The sequence below is a fragment of the Heterodontus francisci genome, chromosome 14 (assembly GCF_036365525.1).
Source record: "Heterodontus francisci isolate sHetFra1 chromosome 14, sHetFra1.hap1, whole genome shotgun sequence".
NCBI lineage: Eukaryota > Metazoa > Chordata > Chondrichthyes > Heterodontiformes > Heterodontidae > Heterodontus > Heterodontus francisci.
This window is the reverse complement of record NC_090384.1, coordinates 37,052,248-37,071,094: the sequence shown is the minus strand read 5'-3', so window position 1 is coordinate 37,071,094 and position 18,847 is coordinate 37,052,248. Positions and strand designations below refer to the sequence as shown.

General features: G+C 42.0%; 1 protein-coding gene across 1 annotated transcript in view; it reads left to right on the top strand.

The window, feature by feature from the left end:
• The window catches only part of ptdss2 (phosphatidylserine synthase 2), a 146,034-nt gene that overhangs the window by 26,395 nt on the left and 100,792 nt on the right, over positions 1-18,847 (top strand). Inside the window, exons 3-4 of the mRNA XM_068045989.1 lie at positions 4,724-4,806; positions 14,054-14,121. Of these exons, the coding sequence (XP_067902090.1) occupies positions 4,724-4,806; positions 14,054-14,121 (151 nt within the window). The remainder of the gene's footprint in view (positions 1-4,723; positions 4,807-14,053; positions 14,122-18,847) is intronic.

The following is an 18,847-nucleotide window of genomic DNA, read 5'->3' as shown; positions in this document are numbered from 1 at the left end:
TATTTTAAAAAATACAAAATAATGGGGGCTCATGGTCTGAAATTGTTGAACTCAGTATTGAGTCCAGAAGGCTGTAGAGCGCCTACCTTGAAGAAGTTCTGCTGGTCTCTCCAACGGGATTTCCGTTTGTCTCTTTTACCTTGCTCAGCTTCATTGCATTCCATTTCCCTCCTAGTGTTTAAGGTTTCTGCTAAAACTCGTTTTCACAGCCATACCTCCTTCCTCAGCGACTGTCTCTGGCTCCGACTTATTCCACATGGATTCCAACTGAAGTTTCATCCCTCATGTTTCTGATTCACCCAGGATTACGGGTATCTCTGAGACATAGTGTTCCTCGACTGCTGTTCTCGTCGCATCCTGACATCCACACTCAGTGCTATGCGCTGCCATATGTACACACTGGACCTCTCTCTCTCTCTCTCTCTCTCTCTCTCTCTCTCTCTCTCTCTCTCTCTCTCTCTCTCTCTCTCTCTCTCTCTCTCTCTCTCTCTCTCTCTCTCTCTCTCTCTCTCTCTCTCTCTCTCTCTCTCTCTCTCTCTCTCTCTCTCTCTCTCTCTCTCTCCAGAAGCACCGCCTCACCTTATCTCAAAGCTGTTCTTCTCCGCAGTTTCATTTCATCCTTTGTCTAAGCCGACGCATTAACAAAAAACTTTTTTTCTTCCTTTCAGGGGTGAAGGAATGCAAGCTTCAGCAGCTGATGGGGACTGATGCCCCTTCAGATCCTTCTTCCCCTTCACTTCCCTCTGATCCCATCCCTTCTGATCTGACCCCTTGCTGTGTATTCACTATACCCTCTGACCTTCCCCTCTCTGATGCGGACCGATCTGTACTCTGACTTTGTGGTATGGCATGCAGCTGACGGGAGCTGTTTTGCACGAGAATCCTCATCTCCGATGACCTTAAAGCCTTTTAGTGCACAAAAAGGATCGCTAATAATGTAAACAACATGTTTCTTAAAATGTGCATTAGCAACTTGGTGACACTAAAAGATTATCTTCAATTGACATTGTAAGACCACTGATGCGGAATTATTCAGCAAGGACAGTGTTAATCAGATTATTGCAGTGAATTGAGCAAAGGCTATAAACACAGGGCATCCTTTCTTCCAAGGAGCCATGTGGTTTTCATTGGTATCTAGACCTCTGTGCCTCTTCACCTGTCTCTCCCTTTAAGATACTTATTAAAGCCTATCTGTTTGTCTTAGCTTTTAGTCACCTGTCCTAATATTTCCTCCTTTGGCTCTGCAACAGTTTTTAACCGATTATGCTCTTGTGAAGCACCTTGAGGCATTTTGCAACATTAAAGGTGCTATAGAAATGCAAGTTTCTGTATTTGAAGATGGTTCTACAAAATTAAAATTTGTACTTCACACATATTAAAATTGAAGATTTCATCATGGCTTTTGAGTTGAGACAGTTATATCCACAACTTTGAAATCGTCTGTTCTCAAATTCTTCTATTCATGTTCCTGCTCGCGCTCTCTGCCCTCCCTGCTCGCGCTCTCTGCCCTCCCTGCTCGCTCTGTCTGCCCTTAGGGTTGCTAAGCCACCTGGTCCCGATGGCTTGCATTCCTGGTTACTAAAGGAAGTGGGGGTGGTGATAGCGGAAGGGTTTGTCGGATTCTTCCAATCTTCCCTGGATACGTGGGAGGTACCAGAGGATAGGAAAGTGGCAAATGTGACACCCTTATTTAAGAAAGGGTGTAAGGACAGTCCTCACAATTACAGGCCATTTAGTTTAACATCAGTGGGTAAGGTTTTAAAAATAATAACCAGGCACTGGAAAGGTTTAAGTTAATTAAGAATAGCCAGCACAATTTGTGAAAGGCAGATCATGCTTGACTAATCTGATTGAATTTTTTGATGAAGTAACAGACGGTTGATGAAGGGAATGCAGTGGATGTTCGTATGGATTTTAAGAAAGCATTTGATAAAGTACCACATAAAAGGCTGGTTAACAAAATTGGAACAGGAGGGTCAGTATCCAGTTGGATAAAAAATTGGCTCAAGGACAGAAAACAGCGAGTCATGATAAATGGTTGTTTTTCAGACTGGAAGATGGTAGACGGTGGTGTTCCCCAAGGGTCAGTGCTAGGACCACTGCTTTTTTTGTTATATATGAATGACTTGGATCTTGGAGTACAGAGTAGAATTTTAAAATTTGCTGATGATCAAACTTGGAGGAGTGGCAAACAGCGATGATAATATGAACCAACTGCAACAGGACATAGATATCTTAGCAGAATGGGCTGACAAGTGATAGATGCAGTTTAATACAGATAATTGTGAGGTGATGCCTTTTGACAGAAGGGATAGGGTGAGGCAATATAGATTTAATAGTGCAGTTCTAAAGAGTGTGCAGGAACAGAGGGTCCGGGAAGGTGCATGTGCATCGACCTTTGAAGGTTGCAGAACATTTTGAGAGTGGTTAGCAAAGGATCTTGGGCTTTATAAATGGAGGTATAGAGTACATAAGCAGGGAAGTTACGCTGACCTGGATAAGGCTCTGATTAGGCCACAACTAGAGTATTGCATCCAGTTCTGGTCACCACACTTTAGGAAGGATGTGAGGGTCCTTGAGAGGTTACAGAGAAGACTTACCAGAATGGTTCCAGCGAAGGGAATTTTAGTTATAAGGTTAGGTTGGAAAAGCTGGGCTTTTCTCCCTGGAGGTTGTGAGACGATGTGATAGAGGTGTACAAGATTATGACAGACTTAGATAAGTTAGACAACGAGAAACTGTTCCCATTAACTGATGGTCCAAGGACTAGGGGACATAGATTGAAGGTTTTGAGCAAGAGATGCAGAGGAAGAACTTTTTCACGCACTGTGTGGTAAATACCAGGAACTCAACTGCGCTCAAGGGTGGTGGAAGCGGAGACGATCAATGATTTCAAAAGGAAAATTGGATGAGCACTTGAAGGAAATAAACTTGCAGGGCTACGGAGATTGAGCGGGAGAGTAGGACTGACTGGATTGCTCTGCAGAGAGCTGAAATGGACTCAGTGGGCTGAATTGCCTCCTTCTGTGCTGTAAATAACTCTATACCTTAATTTACAATAGTGAAAGGAATGTGGATTCCTTGAGATCCAGATGTGTTCTGCTGTGATCAAGTTCACATCTGAGTCACTAAGATCCACCTTGATGGGGAAGTGGGCAATTGGGATATGTAGAGGCCTCACTATATAAGGTTGTGGGTGGTCTCCTGTCAATTCTTCTAGCTGTCCTCGTTTGTCAGTTTAGCTTTCACCACTATTGCCTATCTCCACCTGAAATCTCTGAGGTTGCTCCCAACATTTAATTTAATGAAAAATAAAACATGAAAAATTGTACAGCAGTGTGCATGTATGGAGATATTTTGTCAATTTTTCTTTTCCTTTGATTTTTCCATGTCAGCAGAAGGAACAGGAATGATTGGTGGGCATGTAGGGGAAGGGATGGGAAGGACAATAGGAGGAACCATTGAATGTTGGGGGCATGTGCAAGAATTGTTTTGGCTCATTCTGATTTGTGGAGCTGTCCCAATCAACTGGAAGGTTCCGAGATTAACAGATTTTCCATGTTAACTTTGGTTCAGCTGACACTTGCAAGTTGTTAATTCACGTGACCAGTTTCAGTTCCACAGATGGAATAATCCATTTGATAGGTACCCATGGTATCAAACAAAACTGTCATTTCATTACAAGGGTACCAGACATTATCAGAAAGCATTAAGGTCCTCTTTACTACTAGATGTAGAAATAAAAAAGGGTTTTAAATTGTCTAGAATTAAAAATCCTGTTTTCATTACAAATTTATTAGCATGTAGCAACATACTATACCCTGTCTGAACAGTAGCTACAGATTTTAAAATAGACGTGCCTTGCCAAAATGAAAATGAGAATTGGCGCCTTTCCAGAATTCTACAGCTTATGCATTGTGCTGAAGTGCAGCAGAGCTCTTTACATACTACAGATCAGGTCAGAGATCATTGCAAAGGAATTTGGCATGCACAACTTGTGTGGGCCTCAGTGGCTTACAAGTTGGATATTGTTTTGTATATGGACACTATAAGTGCAAAGACTGGCTCCGATCATAGCAGCGTTTATTGTTTAAAACAGAAGGGAAGTTTACTCTTCAAAGTATTCTCTCTTTTTTTATATAAATATATTTAAAAAGCATCAGTTTCTCTGCTTCCCTGGAGATGTTCGAGTAGCATATTTCTCCTTTCGAGCTGGCCCAGTGATAATTTTGGTATTGTCCAGGAGCAGTTTTATTACAAACTGTGGTGTGTGTGGTGGTTTTCAAATTGGTTTGAGGAATTCTTTGGAGCTGCTGAATCCTGGGAAACCACATTACAGATAGGAATCCAAATTTCCCAGCCTGCTATCTGGTGGCTATGAAGTAGTCCTCTGACTCATTTATCTTGCCCCATCCCTGTTGCTTACATTGGAATCACTCTGTGGTATGCATGAGGGCACTCATCTTGCCAGACATTGCCAGACTGGTTTATCAGTCATATCTTGCGAAAAGAAACTTAATACTTCTTTAAAGCTGAAAATATTGTTTGACGAGTACCTTTTATGACCAGGAGAGGACTTTGAACATGTTTTTTCCCTTCAAGATGTATTTAATTTATGAATCCTGAATGTTTGGAAAATGTTAAGTGCCTCAGCAGAGGTTTGAATTATGATGAGCCGCTTCCTTGCAAGTGAGATATTTCTCCGTTTTACTTTGATCTACAGAGGGATTGTTGCCAGCATTCTTGTGTTCCTATGTTTTGGAGTCACTCAAGCAAAAGATGGGCCATTTTCCAGACCTCACCCAGGTACAGTACTGCAATTTCATAATGGTTCTGTCAGTCCTTCTTAGACCCTGTCTCCTATTTTAAAACTAAGTTCTCCAAGTGTAAGGAATATTCAAGGGAATTAACTTGCACGATGCACCCTCTCCCACAACCCAAAAATCAGTTGGGGGGGAGGGGGTTGTCTCTAAAAGGACTATAAAATTATTGCTTCAGTCAGTGACTGGCCAGTTTAGTCCCCCATATTACACTACAGTTCCATATCAATTTATATTTAGATTCCATTGATTTTGGTACCATTCAGGCCAACTCTGAAAACAGTATTTTCACTACCTCAGACAAAATTGCAGTAGTGAGACATGATCCAGTGTGTGCACTAAGTGCAGTCATTTGCAGGATATCTTGTGCAAATTCATTTGCCCTATCTATTGTTTCACAGATATGTACAAGTATTTTTACTTGTTCATACTTGTGCAGTCTCTACAGGGCTTGCTTCCTTTAACAGCTCCTTCCAAACCCGCGACCTCTACCACCCAGAAGGACAAGGGCAGCAGACTCATGGGAGCACGATCACCTGCAAGTTCCCCACCAAGCCATATATCATCCTGACTTGGAACTATGCCACCTTACCTTCACTATCACTGTGTCAAAAACCTGGAGCTCCCTTCCTAACAGCACTGTGGGTATACCTGCACCAGATGGATTGCAGCAGTTCAAGGCGGCGGCTCACCACCACATTCTGTAGGGCAATTTGAGATGAGCAATAAATGCTGGCCTAACCAGCGATGCTCACATCCCATGATAGAATATAAAATAAACCAATCTTCTTAACAGGCCTAGTGGAATTAGTGGTCTGCATATTGTGTTTAGGTATATGTAAAGCAAGAATATTGATTAGCAGGTCCAGCATGTTGGGCAGCCTTCATAATGGGATGAATTCCTCCACTATTCAAAAGGCTTGGTTTGTATTAAAGTAATGGGTTACAGACTGGTCTTTGTACCTAGTGACAGCTTAATCTGACAGCCAGTTATGGAAAATGTGATGTCTTATTGGACAACTCAAATTTCAATATCTGGTCAAATAATTGGAACCACATGTTCAATCATCTGATTTAGGTGCTTCGCAGGAGCTTGTCAGGGTAAACCTGATGTGGGTGTATATCACCTTTGAGGGTTTGAGCATTGTTCAGTAGATAGAACCCAAAGTATGGTTTGGGTAAAGACCATACACCCTACCAAACCCAATTTGAATTGCAGACTGCTTGCCGTTCACTCCCATTATGGGCTCCACCAAATGCACTCAATATTTAAAAGAATGGAAACTGATCAAAACTGAAGTCTTGTAACGTTTTTTTTTGTCCTTGGGAACCAATTCAATTATCTCTATCTGTACTTATACTAATAACCATAAAACCTATTCCTGGTTAGAAATCTAAAAGCTTCAGTAATTACATTTTAAAAATTCACTGGAGTAGTCCAGAAACTACAGTACAATACATAATTGTCAATCACAGAACCATTTTTGATCAAGAACACAGGAAGTAGGAGCAGAAGTAGACCATATGGCCCATCGAGCCTGTTCCACCATTCAGTGCGATCATGGCTGATCTTGGACTTCAATTCCATTTTCCTGCCTGCTCCTCATATCCCTTTGTTCCCTGAGAGGCCAAAAATCTATCGATCCCAGCCTTAAATGTATTGAATGATGGAGCATCCACAACCCTCTAGGGGATAGAATTCCAAAGATTTGCAACCCTTTGAATTAAGTACTTTCTCCTCATCTCAGTCCTGAATGATTGACCCCTTATCCTGAGACTGTATCCCCATGTTCTGGATTCCTCCACCAGTGGGAACAACCTCTCAGCTTCTACCCTATCAAGCCCTTTCAGAATCTTGTATGTCTCAATTATATCGCCCCTCATTCTTCTGAACTCCAGAGAATATAGGCCCAATTTACTCAGCCTCTCTTCGTAGGACAACCCCCTCATCCCAGGGACCAATTTAGTACATCTTCACTGCACTGCCTCCAGTGCAAGTATATCCTTTTTTAAATGTGGGGACCAAAACTGCATGCAGTATTCCAGGTGCAGTCTCACCAAAGCCCTGTATAATTTTAGTAAGATTTCTTTATTCCTGTACTCCAATCCCCTTGCAATAAAGGCCAACGTGCCGTTTGCCTACCGAATAGCCTGTTGCACCTGCAAGTTAACTTTGTGCGTTCCTTGTACGAGTATCCTCAAGTCTGTCTGCAAATCAACACTTACCAGTTTCACACCTTTTAAAAAAAATATTCTGCTTTTCTATTTTTACAACCAAAGTGAACAACTTCACACCTCCCTACATTATATTCTATTTGCCATCTTGTTGCCCACTCACTTAACCTGTCTATATCTTTTTGCAGCCTTTACATCCTCCACGCAGCTTACCTTTCCACCGAGCTTTGTATCATCAACAAACTTAGACACATTAATATATCTGAGGCCCCAGCACTGATCCTTGTGGCACCCCACTATTCACTGCCTGCCAACTTGAAAATGCCCCATTTATGCTCACTCTCTGCTTCCTGTCTGTTAACCAATCCTCTATCCACGCTAATATATTACCTCCAACACCATGAACCCTTATCTTACCTGTTAATCTTTTATGTGGCACCTTATCAAATGCCTTTTGAAAATCCAGGTATACTACATCTACTGGTTCCCCTTTATCTACCCTACTAGTTACATCCTCAAAAAACTCTTAATAAATTTGTCAAACAGGATTTCCCTTTTGTAAAACCATGCTGACTTCTTGTAATCATACTATGCTTTTCCAAGTGCACAAGTTTCCTCATTACCCTGTTTGTTTAAAACATCTAATAAAATAATGGGGTTCAGATTAATTTTGTGTGTCAAGGTTCTGTACAAACTGCAGCAACTGCTATATTTGTATTTTTAATAGCAATTTGGCATATGCTTGGAACCAGTTTCCATTCTGTAGGATACGTAGAACGACCTCTCTTTTCAATGAAGAGCTATGGAAGATGCAGGTTATATCACAAGCTGTTGTATTGGGGTTTTACCTACAAGAATCTTGTCAAATGCAATCCCCCCTTGCAACTACGGTGGCTTTTTAATAACTGCAGGTCTTATTTTACTTTTAATGGCAGTAGGGTGGCACCAATGCTCACTCTTAGCTACATGGCCATGCAGCAAGCTGAAAGTTCCTGTGCAGGCCACGCACAATTTGGCTCCTTTAAGTTACTGCAAGTATGGCTGCGCAAAGAAATTTAAAGGGCCCATGCACTATAAAAAAAAAATGATCGTCACATTGCACTATTGCCACTTTATCTATTCAGAGGCTAGTGAGTGGCAAGTTAGAAAATACAGACGTGAGAGTGATAATTTACAAATGGTAATGTTATTGATGATGGATGGTAATTGCTGCACTCTGTCCTTTGCAAGCCAGGAAGACAAATTTAGAAATTCTAAACAATTTGGTAAAACAGGTTTGCAGTAATCTCCTTTTAAAGTAGGCATGTGGTTGTACGGAGACTTTTCCTTTTAATGCAAGTCGAAGTTTGAATTATCAAATGTGTTTGAACTGAATATTAATAAATTAAAATGTCATAAATTAATAACAGAAGTGGATGAACTCACACCATCATTAAACTTATTTCTTTTTTGTTAAATTTAAAAAAAAATTGTAAAATTTCTAAGTTTCGCACAGTACCCTGGTCAAAAGGATGACATCCTCCCAGGCCTTTGCCAATGGTTGTGACTAGTAGATAAAAAGTGAAACAAACACATTGGAAATCTAACAAACAGAAAATGCTGGAAACACGCAGCAGGTTAGTCAGCATCTATTGAGAGAACAGACAAGTTCAATATTGCTGATGTGAACACATCAACAGATTCATCACTCACTGAAAGATGTTTTGCTGACTCTTCCTTGCTTCCTGACCTCTACTTACTGTCATGTCATGGTGCACAGTAATAGTTTGTTAATTGTAAAAGTAGTCCATTATAGTTGAGGTAGCACCCTATACACACTGTATGAATAATTCATATTATGTAATGGCCTCCTGAAATGCAGAGTTAACCAATCAGCTCTGTTTTGAATGGCAGCTAGAATTAATTATGCTGTATAAAAGTTAAAGGCCCATTTAAAGGTCACTTGATCAATGTCATAATTACTTTGGCTAATTTCCAGATATAAATAACTGAAGCATTCTACTTAAATTCATAGTTTATGTATGCAATAATAACATTTCATGTCAAAGCACATTGCTATGGTAGCATGCGATCTTGCTGAGGTAGCCCTGGCTTTAATAAACTTAACCAGGAGACATTAATTAGTAGATGAGATTTGTGCCATGTTGGGGTTTATCTGTGTCTCTTTCTATAGCGATTTGTTCTTCGACTCAAACTATTTTAACAGAATTGCTGATTTCCAAAAGAATATACATGTTTCTAAAACATTGCTTGTATTTGTTTTTAGAAAATCAAGGTTAGTGCAAAGCCATGGGGTGGCAATAGCCTTGCTCTTCAGATTAAATGATAGGGGAATTTTTAAAGCTCTTTCTGAAATAATTAGTGCACAATTGCCACACTGAATAATTATGCACCATTAAAATATATATTGGTGCTATATGATGCAGACCATTGACAACAGGAGGTGTCCGTCATTCCTGTAAGGAAAAGTATACAAAATTGACCTGCACCTGACCACAACTAATGCACATGTTGGTGCTTTTTGAGTCGAGAGAGTAGGGGTGTGGCATGTCTCTGGTTCCTTACATGTCTTTTTACAACAACTTGCATTTATATAGCTCCTTTAATGTAGTAAGTCATTTCATAGGAATGATATCAAACAATATTTGACACTCAGCTACAGAGATATCAGGACAAATTACCAAAACCATGGCCAAAGACTTAAGTTTTAAAGAGCCTCTTTTATAGGAGGGTGGAGAGGCTTAGGGAGGGAATTCCAGAGTTTAGGGACCAGACAGCTAAAGACACAGTTGTCAATGGCGGGGGTGGGGGGGGAGGGGGGCAGTAGAAATTGGGAATGCCTAAGAGGCCGGAATTGGAGGAGTGTAGAAATATAAGGTGTAGGCTGGAGGGGTTTAGTGGTAGGGAGGAGTGAAGTGATGGTTGGAATGAGAATTTTGAACTTGACATGTTGCCAAACTGGGAGCCAATGCAACTAAGTGAGCACAGCTGCTTTTTCTTCGTTACAGTTTCAAAAAGACCAATTCTCACACATTACAATCTTAAACAGATGGTTTAGAGGGAGAGATTATAATCGATTAGAAGTGGCTTGGTAATACAACGACTGACCGAACTGGCCGGGTTTTAAGGGACATGGCTGCTAGACTGGGCCTGCGGCAGTTGGTGAGGGAATCAATGAGGGAAAAACCTACTTGACCTCATCTTCGCCAATGTACCTGACACAGATGCATCTGTCCATTGCAGTATTGGTAGGAGTGACCAACGCACAGTCCTTGTGGATTCAAAGTCCCATTTTCACATTGAGGATACCCACCATTATGTTGTGTGGCACGACCTTGAGGTGCCATGGGCCATCAGCAGCAGCAGAATTGTACTCAACCACAAGCTGTAACCTCTTAGCCCAGCATATCCTCCAGTCTACCATTACCATCAAGCCAGGGGACCAACCCTAGTTCAGTGAAGAGTGCAGGAGGGTATGCCCGGAGCAGCACCAGGCATACCTCAAAATGAGGTGTCACCCTGGTGAAGCTACAACCCAGGATTACTTGCATGCCAAACAGCGGAAGCAGCATGCAACAGACAGAGCTAAGTGATCCCACAACCAACGGATCAGATCTAAGCTCTGCAGTCCTGCCACATCCAGTCCTGAATAGTGGTGGACAATTAAACAACTAACAGGAGGAGGAGCCGCCACAAAGATCCCCATCCTCAACGATGGGGGAGCTCAGTACATCACTGCAAAAGGCAAGGCCGAAGCATTCGCAACCATCTTCAGCCAAAAGTGCAGAGTGGATGAGCCCTCTTGCCACCTCCTGAGGTCCCCAACATCACAGATGCCAGTCTTCAGCCAATCCGATTCACTCCATGTAATATCGAGAAATGGCTGAAGGCACTGGCTGCTGCAAAGGCAATGGGGGTCCTGACAATATTCCGGCAATGTTACTGAAGATTTGTGCTTCGGAACTGGCCGCGCGCCCCTAGCCAACGCTGCTACAACACTGGCATTTACCCGGCAATGTGGAACATTGCCCAGGTATGTCCTGTACACACAAAGCAGGACAAATTCAACCTGACCAATTACCACCCTATCAATCTACTTTCGATTGTCAGCAAAGTGGTGGAAGGGGTTGTCGACAGCGCTTGTCATCGCTGGTTGGAGTCCTACCGAGCATAAAGGAGGATGGTTGTTGGAGGCCAGTCATCTCAGTCTCAGGACATCACTGCAGTAGTTCCTCAGGATAGTGTACTATGCCCAATCATCTTCAGCTGCTTCATCAATGACCTTCCCTCCATCATTAGGTCAGAAGTCGGGATGTTCACTGATGATTACACAATGTCGAGCACCATTCACGACTCTTCCGATACTGAAGCAGCCCATGTCCATATGCAGCAAGACCTGGACAACATCCAGGCTTAGGCTGATAAGTGGCAAGTAACATTCACGCCACACAAGTACCAGGCAATGACCATCTCAAACAAAAGAGAGAATCTGGCCTTCTTCCCCCAATGTTCAATGTTCAATCGCTGAATCCCCCACTATCAACATCCTGGGGGTTACCATTGACCAGAAATTGAACTGGACCAGCCACATAAATGCTTTGGCTCCAAGAGCAGGTCAGAGGCTGGGAATTCTGTGGTGAGTAACTCACCACCTGTCTCCCCAAAGCCTGTCCACCATCTACAAGGCACAAGTCAGGAGTGTGATGGAATACTCTCCACTTGCCTGGATGGGTGCTGCTCCAACAACACTCAAGAAGCTCAACACCATCCAGGACAAAGCAGCCCACTTAATTGGCACCCCAACCAGCACGTTCAACATTCACTACCCTCACCACTGACGCACAGTGTGTACCATCTACAAGATGCACTGCAGCAACTCACCAAGGCTCCTTCGGCAGCACCTTCCTAACCCATGACCTCTGCCACCTGGAAGGACAAGGGCAGCAGATGCATGGGAATACTACCGCTTGCATGTGCCCCTCCAAACCACACACCATCCTGACTTGAAACTATATCGCAGTTCCTTTGCTGTCGCTGGGTCAAAATCCTGGAACTCCCTTCCTAACAGCACTGTTGGTGTACCTACACCCCAATGACTACAGTGGTTCAAGTAGGCAGCTCACCACCACCACGTCAAGGGCAACTAGGTTTGGGCAATAAATGCTGGCCTAGCCAGTGACGCCAACAAATGAATGAATGAAAAATAAAGTAATTTACTTAAAATTTCACGACGTACTAGGTGAGGTCATCAGTTGCCTCTTGTGCAGTGCCCTCCTTATGAACACAAAGGAGTTTCTTTGAAATGCTGCATGAATACTTTGATAACCCATGATTGTTTTCCTTCTTGATTCAACCTTATGGAAGCAGGATGAAATGAGCGGCATTTGTACAGTACTTCCTGTAATGTGACTGAGTGTTGGTAGGGTGCCACAGCTAAGTCCAGACTGTCCACATCCATGTTTATTCTGACCTTGTTTTTCCTCTCTCTTTCTTTCCTCTCCTCTTTTTCCTCTTCACTCCCTGGCTCCCTAAGATCCTGGCTAAGATTACGGAACAGCATAGATCAGGGATTGAGCTAAAGGCCTCACACTTTACCTCAAGCTTCTGATTCAGGCTGGCCAAGTGTTTTGCCTTCATGGGTGCAAACCACGGATCTTCAGACCACAAACAGTGCTGCCTCCCCTCGTGTTCTCTTTAATTCGTACATATTTTAAGGTGTTAATGCTAAAGGATCTTGTGGTTGGATTAAAGATTTATCTACCACCGACAGCTTGTATTTATATAGCACCTTTAACATAAAACATCCCATGGCGCTTCACAGGAGCATTATAAAACAAAATTTCACACTGAACCACACAAGATGATACCAATGAAGTGACAGTGCTAAAGAGAAATCAACTTTTTCAAACTACCAGACTCAACAATATATGTCCCCTTAAGGCTTTGTTGTGTTTCTGCAGTCATATTGCCAGGACTTGGGTGTTACATTTGGCTCTCGGGCCTTTGATTGGACACCCTTGCTCTGTCATTCTTTTATAAGCTATTCAGTTTTCATCCTGTGGGACAGGGCCACGCCAGCTCGCATCCCTTGTGTGGTGAGACTTTGAAATCATGGATAAAAAGCTGTACTATATCACCTACTGTGGCCAGGATTTTACAAGCTCCCAACATCGGGCTCTGTGGCGGGTGGCGGGGGCAGAAGATCGTTGCGGCAGCACTCTGTCGCTGGGAGGGCCGGGCCCCAGCGACAGGACCTGGAAAGCAGGTGCTGCAATGGTGGGGAAGGGGGTAACTAAGATTTTTAGTGCGGGGGCGTTGTACAGGGTCAAATTTACATCGTTAGTGTAGGGGATGGTGAGAAGGGGTGACCTGTGCACTTGTTCAGTTTGGGGGGTTGGGGGGAGGTCAAGCGTGGAAGGTAAGTGCTTTGGTGGGTGTGGGGGGCAGGGAGAGGGAAAATAATTAATTTTATTGTTATTAGGGGGTGGGAAAGGGGCAACAGCTTTTTAATCAGTGCAGCGTTGTGGGGTGGGGTGGTGGGGAGTAAAACTTTAAAAATTTAAATTAGCCGGCAGGGCTTTAAAAATGGCGCCAGCACCTGCTCACAGGCAGCTGACACCATTGCCGGTGTTGGAGAGCCCGACTCCTCCACGTGATTGGGGAGCACGGACTGACTGGCATATTATTGTGGGCTTCCGCGAGGAAGATCGTGGCGGCATGCGGCGCATGGCCCGCATGTGTGGGCTGCCATTTTTTACGCCTGCCGCCACTCTTGGTGGCGGATGCATAAAATCCAACCCTGTATTGGTGCATCAACACACTAATCGACAAGCTTTTTCACAAGATTCTTAAAGAGGAGTGTTTCACCTCTGGAGGATAGGGAAGGTGTGATGGTTGCTCTCAATTCTGTGGTATGGAGAATGTTTGTGGCTGTTCTGGTTTGGTTCGATCGTAGCTTGCAGTTGTTTGCCGGCAATGTAGTATGTCTGACTGAACGTAAGTCATCAGATAAATTAATTATTTTTAAATATTCTATAATTGGATATTCTCTTTTGCAGCATACTGGAGATTCTGGTTATGTGTCAGTGTTGTGTATGAGCTGTTTCTCATCTTCATACTCTTTCAGGTAAGGGAATAGTCTTTGGTTCTTCATTTAAATGCCTTTAAGCATTCTGCACAAAATCGCTTCAGGACCCATATGTTTGTCCAGTAGATTTATACTCGCAAAGCTTTGTTCTCGCCAGCCATGGCAAACGCTAGTGTTGATGACATCTCTGATTAAGCTCCATAATGAATATGTTTTGTGGGGGCTCATTGTTCACATTTAAGTGTTTGTGCTGAGCTGTGAAATACAAATGCTGCTTTGAACGAAATGTTGATTTGAACTGCATTCTAATTTCCGAACACCACAACCAACCTGGCTGCTGAAGGTTGCAAATACAGATGTATCCTTCACATGAATTCAACTGCTCTACTTAATAATTTATTAAATACTGAAATGCTTCCAGTGAGCCTTGTACTGTTGTCAAGGCTGTAGTTGAATATGCATTGCAACATTTATCTGAGAGAGAATTTCTACCTTGCTTTATTTTTGTTCTACTTTTGAATTCCACATTTTGTATGTAGTGTTTTTCTACAAAGTTTTTGCACCACTTTTTTTCCCCCCTTTTGGCTGCCTTGCTGCATCTCACCCTCAATCATTTGAATTGATAGCAGAGCTGGGCTTCTAATTCTGAAATCTGAGTAGCTGTTTGACAATTTCCTTCGTGTTTCAACATTCAATTCCACTGAATTGTTCTTAGGTTCAAAGTTTGATCTTCAGTTGGAATATTTCTATTTCTGTGGAAACCCACTCTTATGAGACATAAAATTAGCAGCAGCTTTTGTGCGGAATATTCAGACTGAAGTTAACAATTCTTCAGTTATACTCCACATGCTATGGATATGTTTTGTGGAAAACTTGATTGAATTTGTCACTTCTCCCCTTCCAAATCATTGTTCCCATCTGCCTTATCAGTACAAGCAAAATATTGCATAAGCAAGTAGCTTAATAGTGTCTCCATGTACTAGCGATGATCTTTTTAAACTTAGCCAATCTCTGTAAACAAGTTAATGCAGTTAAATTCATTTATATTTGTATGCTAATTTCAGGTTACAGTCTCTGGCTTAGTGCAAATGATTAGTTATATGATCCTACCGAGGTTAAACCAGGGAATGGGATAGATCAAAACATTTTCATAAATGTCTTGCATCACTCGTTTACTGAATGTATTCAGCCAATTTGTAAGCAGTGGTTTCACATGCTGAAGCTTTCATGGGTGTCTTGGATTATTTCAAATTCCCCTTCATGGAATAAGCCACCTCAAAGTGGGGTTAAAAACTGATTGCGTGCAAAGCCACTAATCTACAAACCGTGTATAATTTATTATAGGCAGTGTTAAAAGACTGAAGATGACCTATGTGCTACCTTGGTTTAGTGGAGCAAGTATTTGCATTTAAATGTATTGTCACTTTATATCTGGTCATTTGTGCTGCATCTGACCTGAGTGTTGATATTGGACACTGGAAAGGAGGCGAGTGTTGTGTTCCCACTGCCATCATTCTTTACCGTGAGTATTAATTCACATAGAATGCTTTGTAAAGCTTTACCTATTTTACTGGTGCACCCTTCACCCTTTTTCATCTCAGTATTTTTGTTTATTGACTGATTTCTCCAACGTTTGCAGTTTTTTAAATCAAATCTAAATTAAGCAGAATAAAAGCAAAATACTGCGGATGCTGGAAATCTGAAATATAAACAAGAAATGCTGGAACCGCTCAGCAGTCTGGCAGCATCTGTGGAAAGAGAAGCAGAGTTAACGTTTCGGGTCAGTTCCGAAGAAGGGTCATTGACCCGAAACGTTAACTCTGCTTCTCTTTCCACAGATGCTGCCATACCTGCTGAGTGGTTCCAGCATTTCTCATTTTTATTTCTAAATTAAGCAGAATCTGCTTTGGGATTGAGTTGGTTATTTAGAAGACTGATGAATAGTGCATTGTAATGAAGGATAACCTTATGATTCATGTTGAGTTGACCAATTGATTATGGCATGGTACTGAAGAGCCCTGGTTCTTCAAAGCAATTTACTGAGCTGGAACTGGTGGCTGGATTGACCTTTGTACCAGGAGTTATAGGTCTAGATCTTGCCAGAGAGGAGTGTAACATTCTACAAATGATTTCCTATTTCAACTGTGTTAAGTTAAATAAGTAATTGTTATGAAGTAAAATCTGTTAATAAAACCTGATTAACTGGCGTCTGTAAATCAATTTGGAATCAAAAATTGCTCTTGAAAGCAGCTTGACCATTAATATAGTGGTGAATTTCAAAGCTTGATTCCCAATATAGCCTGATAATTATTTGATGCAGCAATATCTTAATCCCATTGGTAGCATTGAGATTTGATGGGGGACATTTTTTCTGCTACTAATAACTTCTTAGTGGTTCCTCCAAATTGACACTAGGTTAATTGAGAGTTAGTTTAGAAGGGTTAATTCTGGGTTGTATCACAAGCACATCTAGCATGATTCAGTGCCTTCAAGAGAGAGCAGAAGAAAACTGGGCCAACAGCTTTGGGTCAGCTGCAAAATTCACTATTCAACTTCTGTGTTTGTGGTGCATCAGAGCCACAAGTGTGTTCTTCACAGCTACATGTGTAGTGTCTGAGAAATCTGCATGGATATGAACAAATGGGTAAATGTTGTTGCCTTCATCTCTCACCCTAACTCCCCAGTTCTACTTAATTTATAATAACTTAAACTTATGCTCAGTATTTTGTGACAGATCTGTCAAGATTCTCCATCAGAGTCAAAACACAAGCACAAAGAACATGGCATACTTATGGTCACAAAGATAAATGCATGTAGGGGAGGCAAGTCCCCCAGTTTAACTCATTCTTCCCTAGAGACCCTAGCATTCTGCTCCTCTTCCTCCTCATGGCATCCAACACTATCTGAAGTCATTGAAGAGTTTTTGCCTTTATTACCTTTCCCAAAAGGCCATTCCAAGCCATCAACCTGCTTGAACTGCTTCCTGACTCCTCTCCTAACCTTGCCTATTACCATTTTGTACCTATGTCACCATGTCTTACAGCTGAGGTTTAAGTTAAAGTTCTGCTTTGGATTTATCCTTGCTGTTCCATGTAGTATCTTTTATACTCATGATATTTCATTTACTTTTATAAGGCCACTGTCATTCTTTTAAGGTTGGCTAGTCTGAGTTTTCCTAGGCTATCCTATAAGTAATATTCAGTGGCATAAGATATCAAGCCTTATGACTGTTCTCTGCATTGTCTCTAGGGACTTAGATGTTTCTGTGACTAGAACTAAGCAGTACTCTTAGCAGAGCATGTTACAGTTTCAGCAGAACCACCTCAGATTTGTACATTGATTTGTCGACCTAACTTAACATTGTTAGCTTTATTGATTTGACCAGGTGACCAAAAGCATGGTCAGAGGTAGATTTTAAGGAGTGTCTTAAAGGAGGAGAGAGGCAGAGAGGTTTAGAGAGGGAATTTCATAGCTTTGGACCTAGGCAGCTGAAGGCACAGTCATCAAAGATGGAGGAAAGAAAATCGAAGCTGCCACAAAAGGCCAGAATTGGAGGAGCGCAAAGATCTCTCAGGGTTGTAGAGCTGGAGGAGGTTAGAGATAGGGATTTGCAAACTAGGATGAGAACTTTAAGATCGAGGTATTTTCTGTCCAGGAGGCAATACAGGTCCGCAAGTACAGGGCTAACGAGTGAACAGGACTTAGTGCAAGTTAAGATAACGGACAGCAGGGTTTTGGATGAACTCAAGCTTATGGAGAGCAGAATATGGGAGGCCAGTCAAGACAGCGTTAGAATAGTTGAATCCAGGGGTAACAAAGGCATGGATGAGTGTTTCAGCAGTAGATGAACTGAGGTGGGGCGGGTAAGGATGACATTACGGAGGTGGAAGTAAGCAGTCTCTGATGGAGAGGATATGAAGTCTGAAGCTCAGCTGAGGTTCACATAGGGCACTAAGGTTTTGATTAGTGGTTTATCCTCGGTCAGAGATCAGGGAGACGGATAGATTCCCTACAGGAATATTTAAACATACCCTGCTTTAATGACAAAATGGCTATTCTTTGAACAATGTGGAGAAGGGTTGCAAAAATGAGTTGCAATCATCATCTTCACCTCTCACCCTCTCATTTGCCTTCTCACCATAATGACCCAGCTCAATTGGATCAAAGAACCCTTTTTATTCCATAACTATCCACCACAAATATAATTTAAAGATACCTAGAGAAATTTATTTCTAGCCCTTCATTCCAATAGCCTAAAAAGAAAGACTTGCATTTATATAGTGCCTTCCATGAACTATGCCAATGGCATACTTTTGAAGTGTAGTTACTGTTGCAATGTCAGAATTGTGGCAACCAGTTTGTGTGCAGATAGCAATGTGATGATCAGATATCTGTTTAGCCTAGTCTTAACAGTAGTGGCTAAGTTTCTAGAGTCTGTAGTGATGCAGGATAAAATTATTACTTACCTAGGGCGATGAAAGTTAATTATGGATAGCGGCATGGATTCATAAAAGGTGAGTTGTCTCATAAAATTTAAGTCACTTGCGAAAATAGTGGACTGTATTGGTAACGGAAATGAGGAAGTGTTGCATATTGGTGGAAGGCAGTTTGCTCAGCTGCCACATGGGGGCTTGTTGAGAAAAATAAAGTACCAAAGGGATTGTGGCTGTATCTATAGGGAGCTGGTTAGAGGAGAAAGCAGAGCAAGGATTAATGTTTTTTGAGACTGGAGAGGAGTAAATAGTCTTCTCAAGGGTCAGTATTA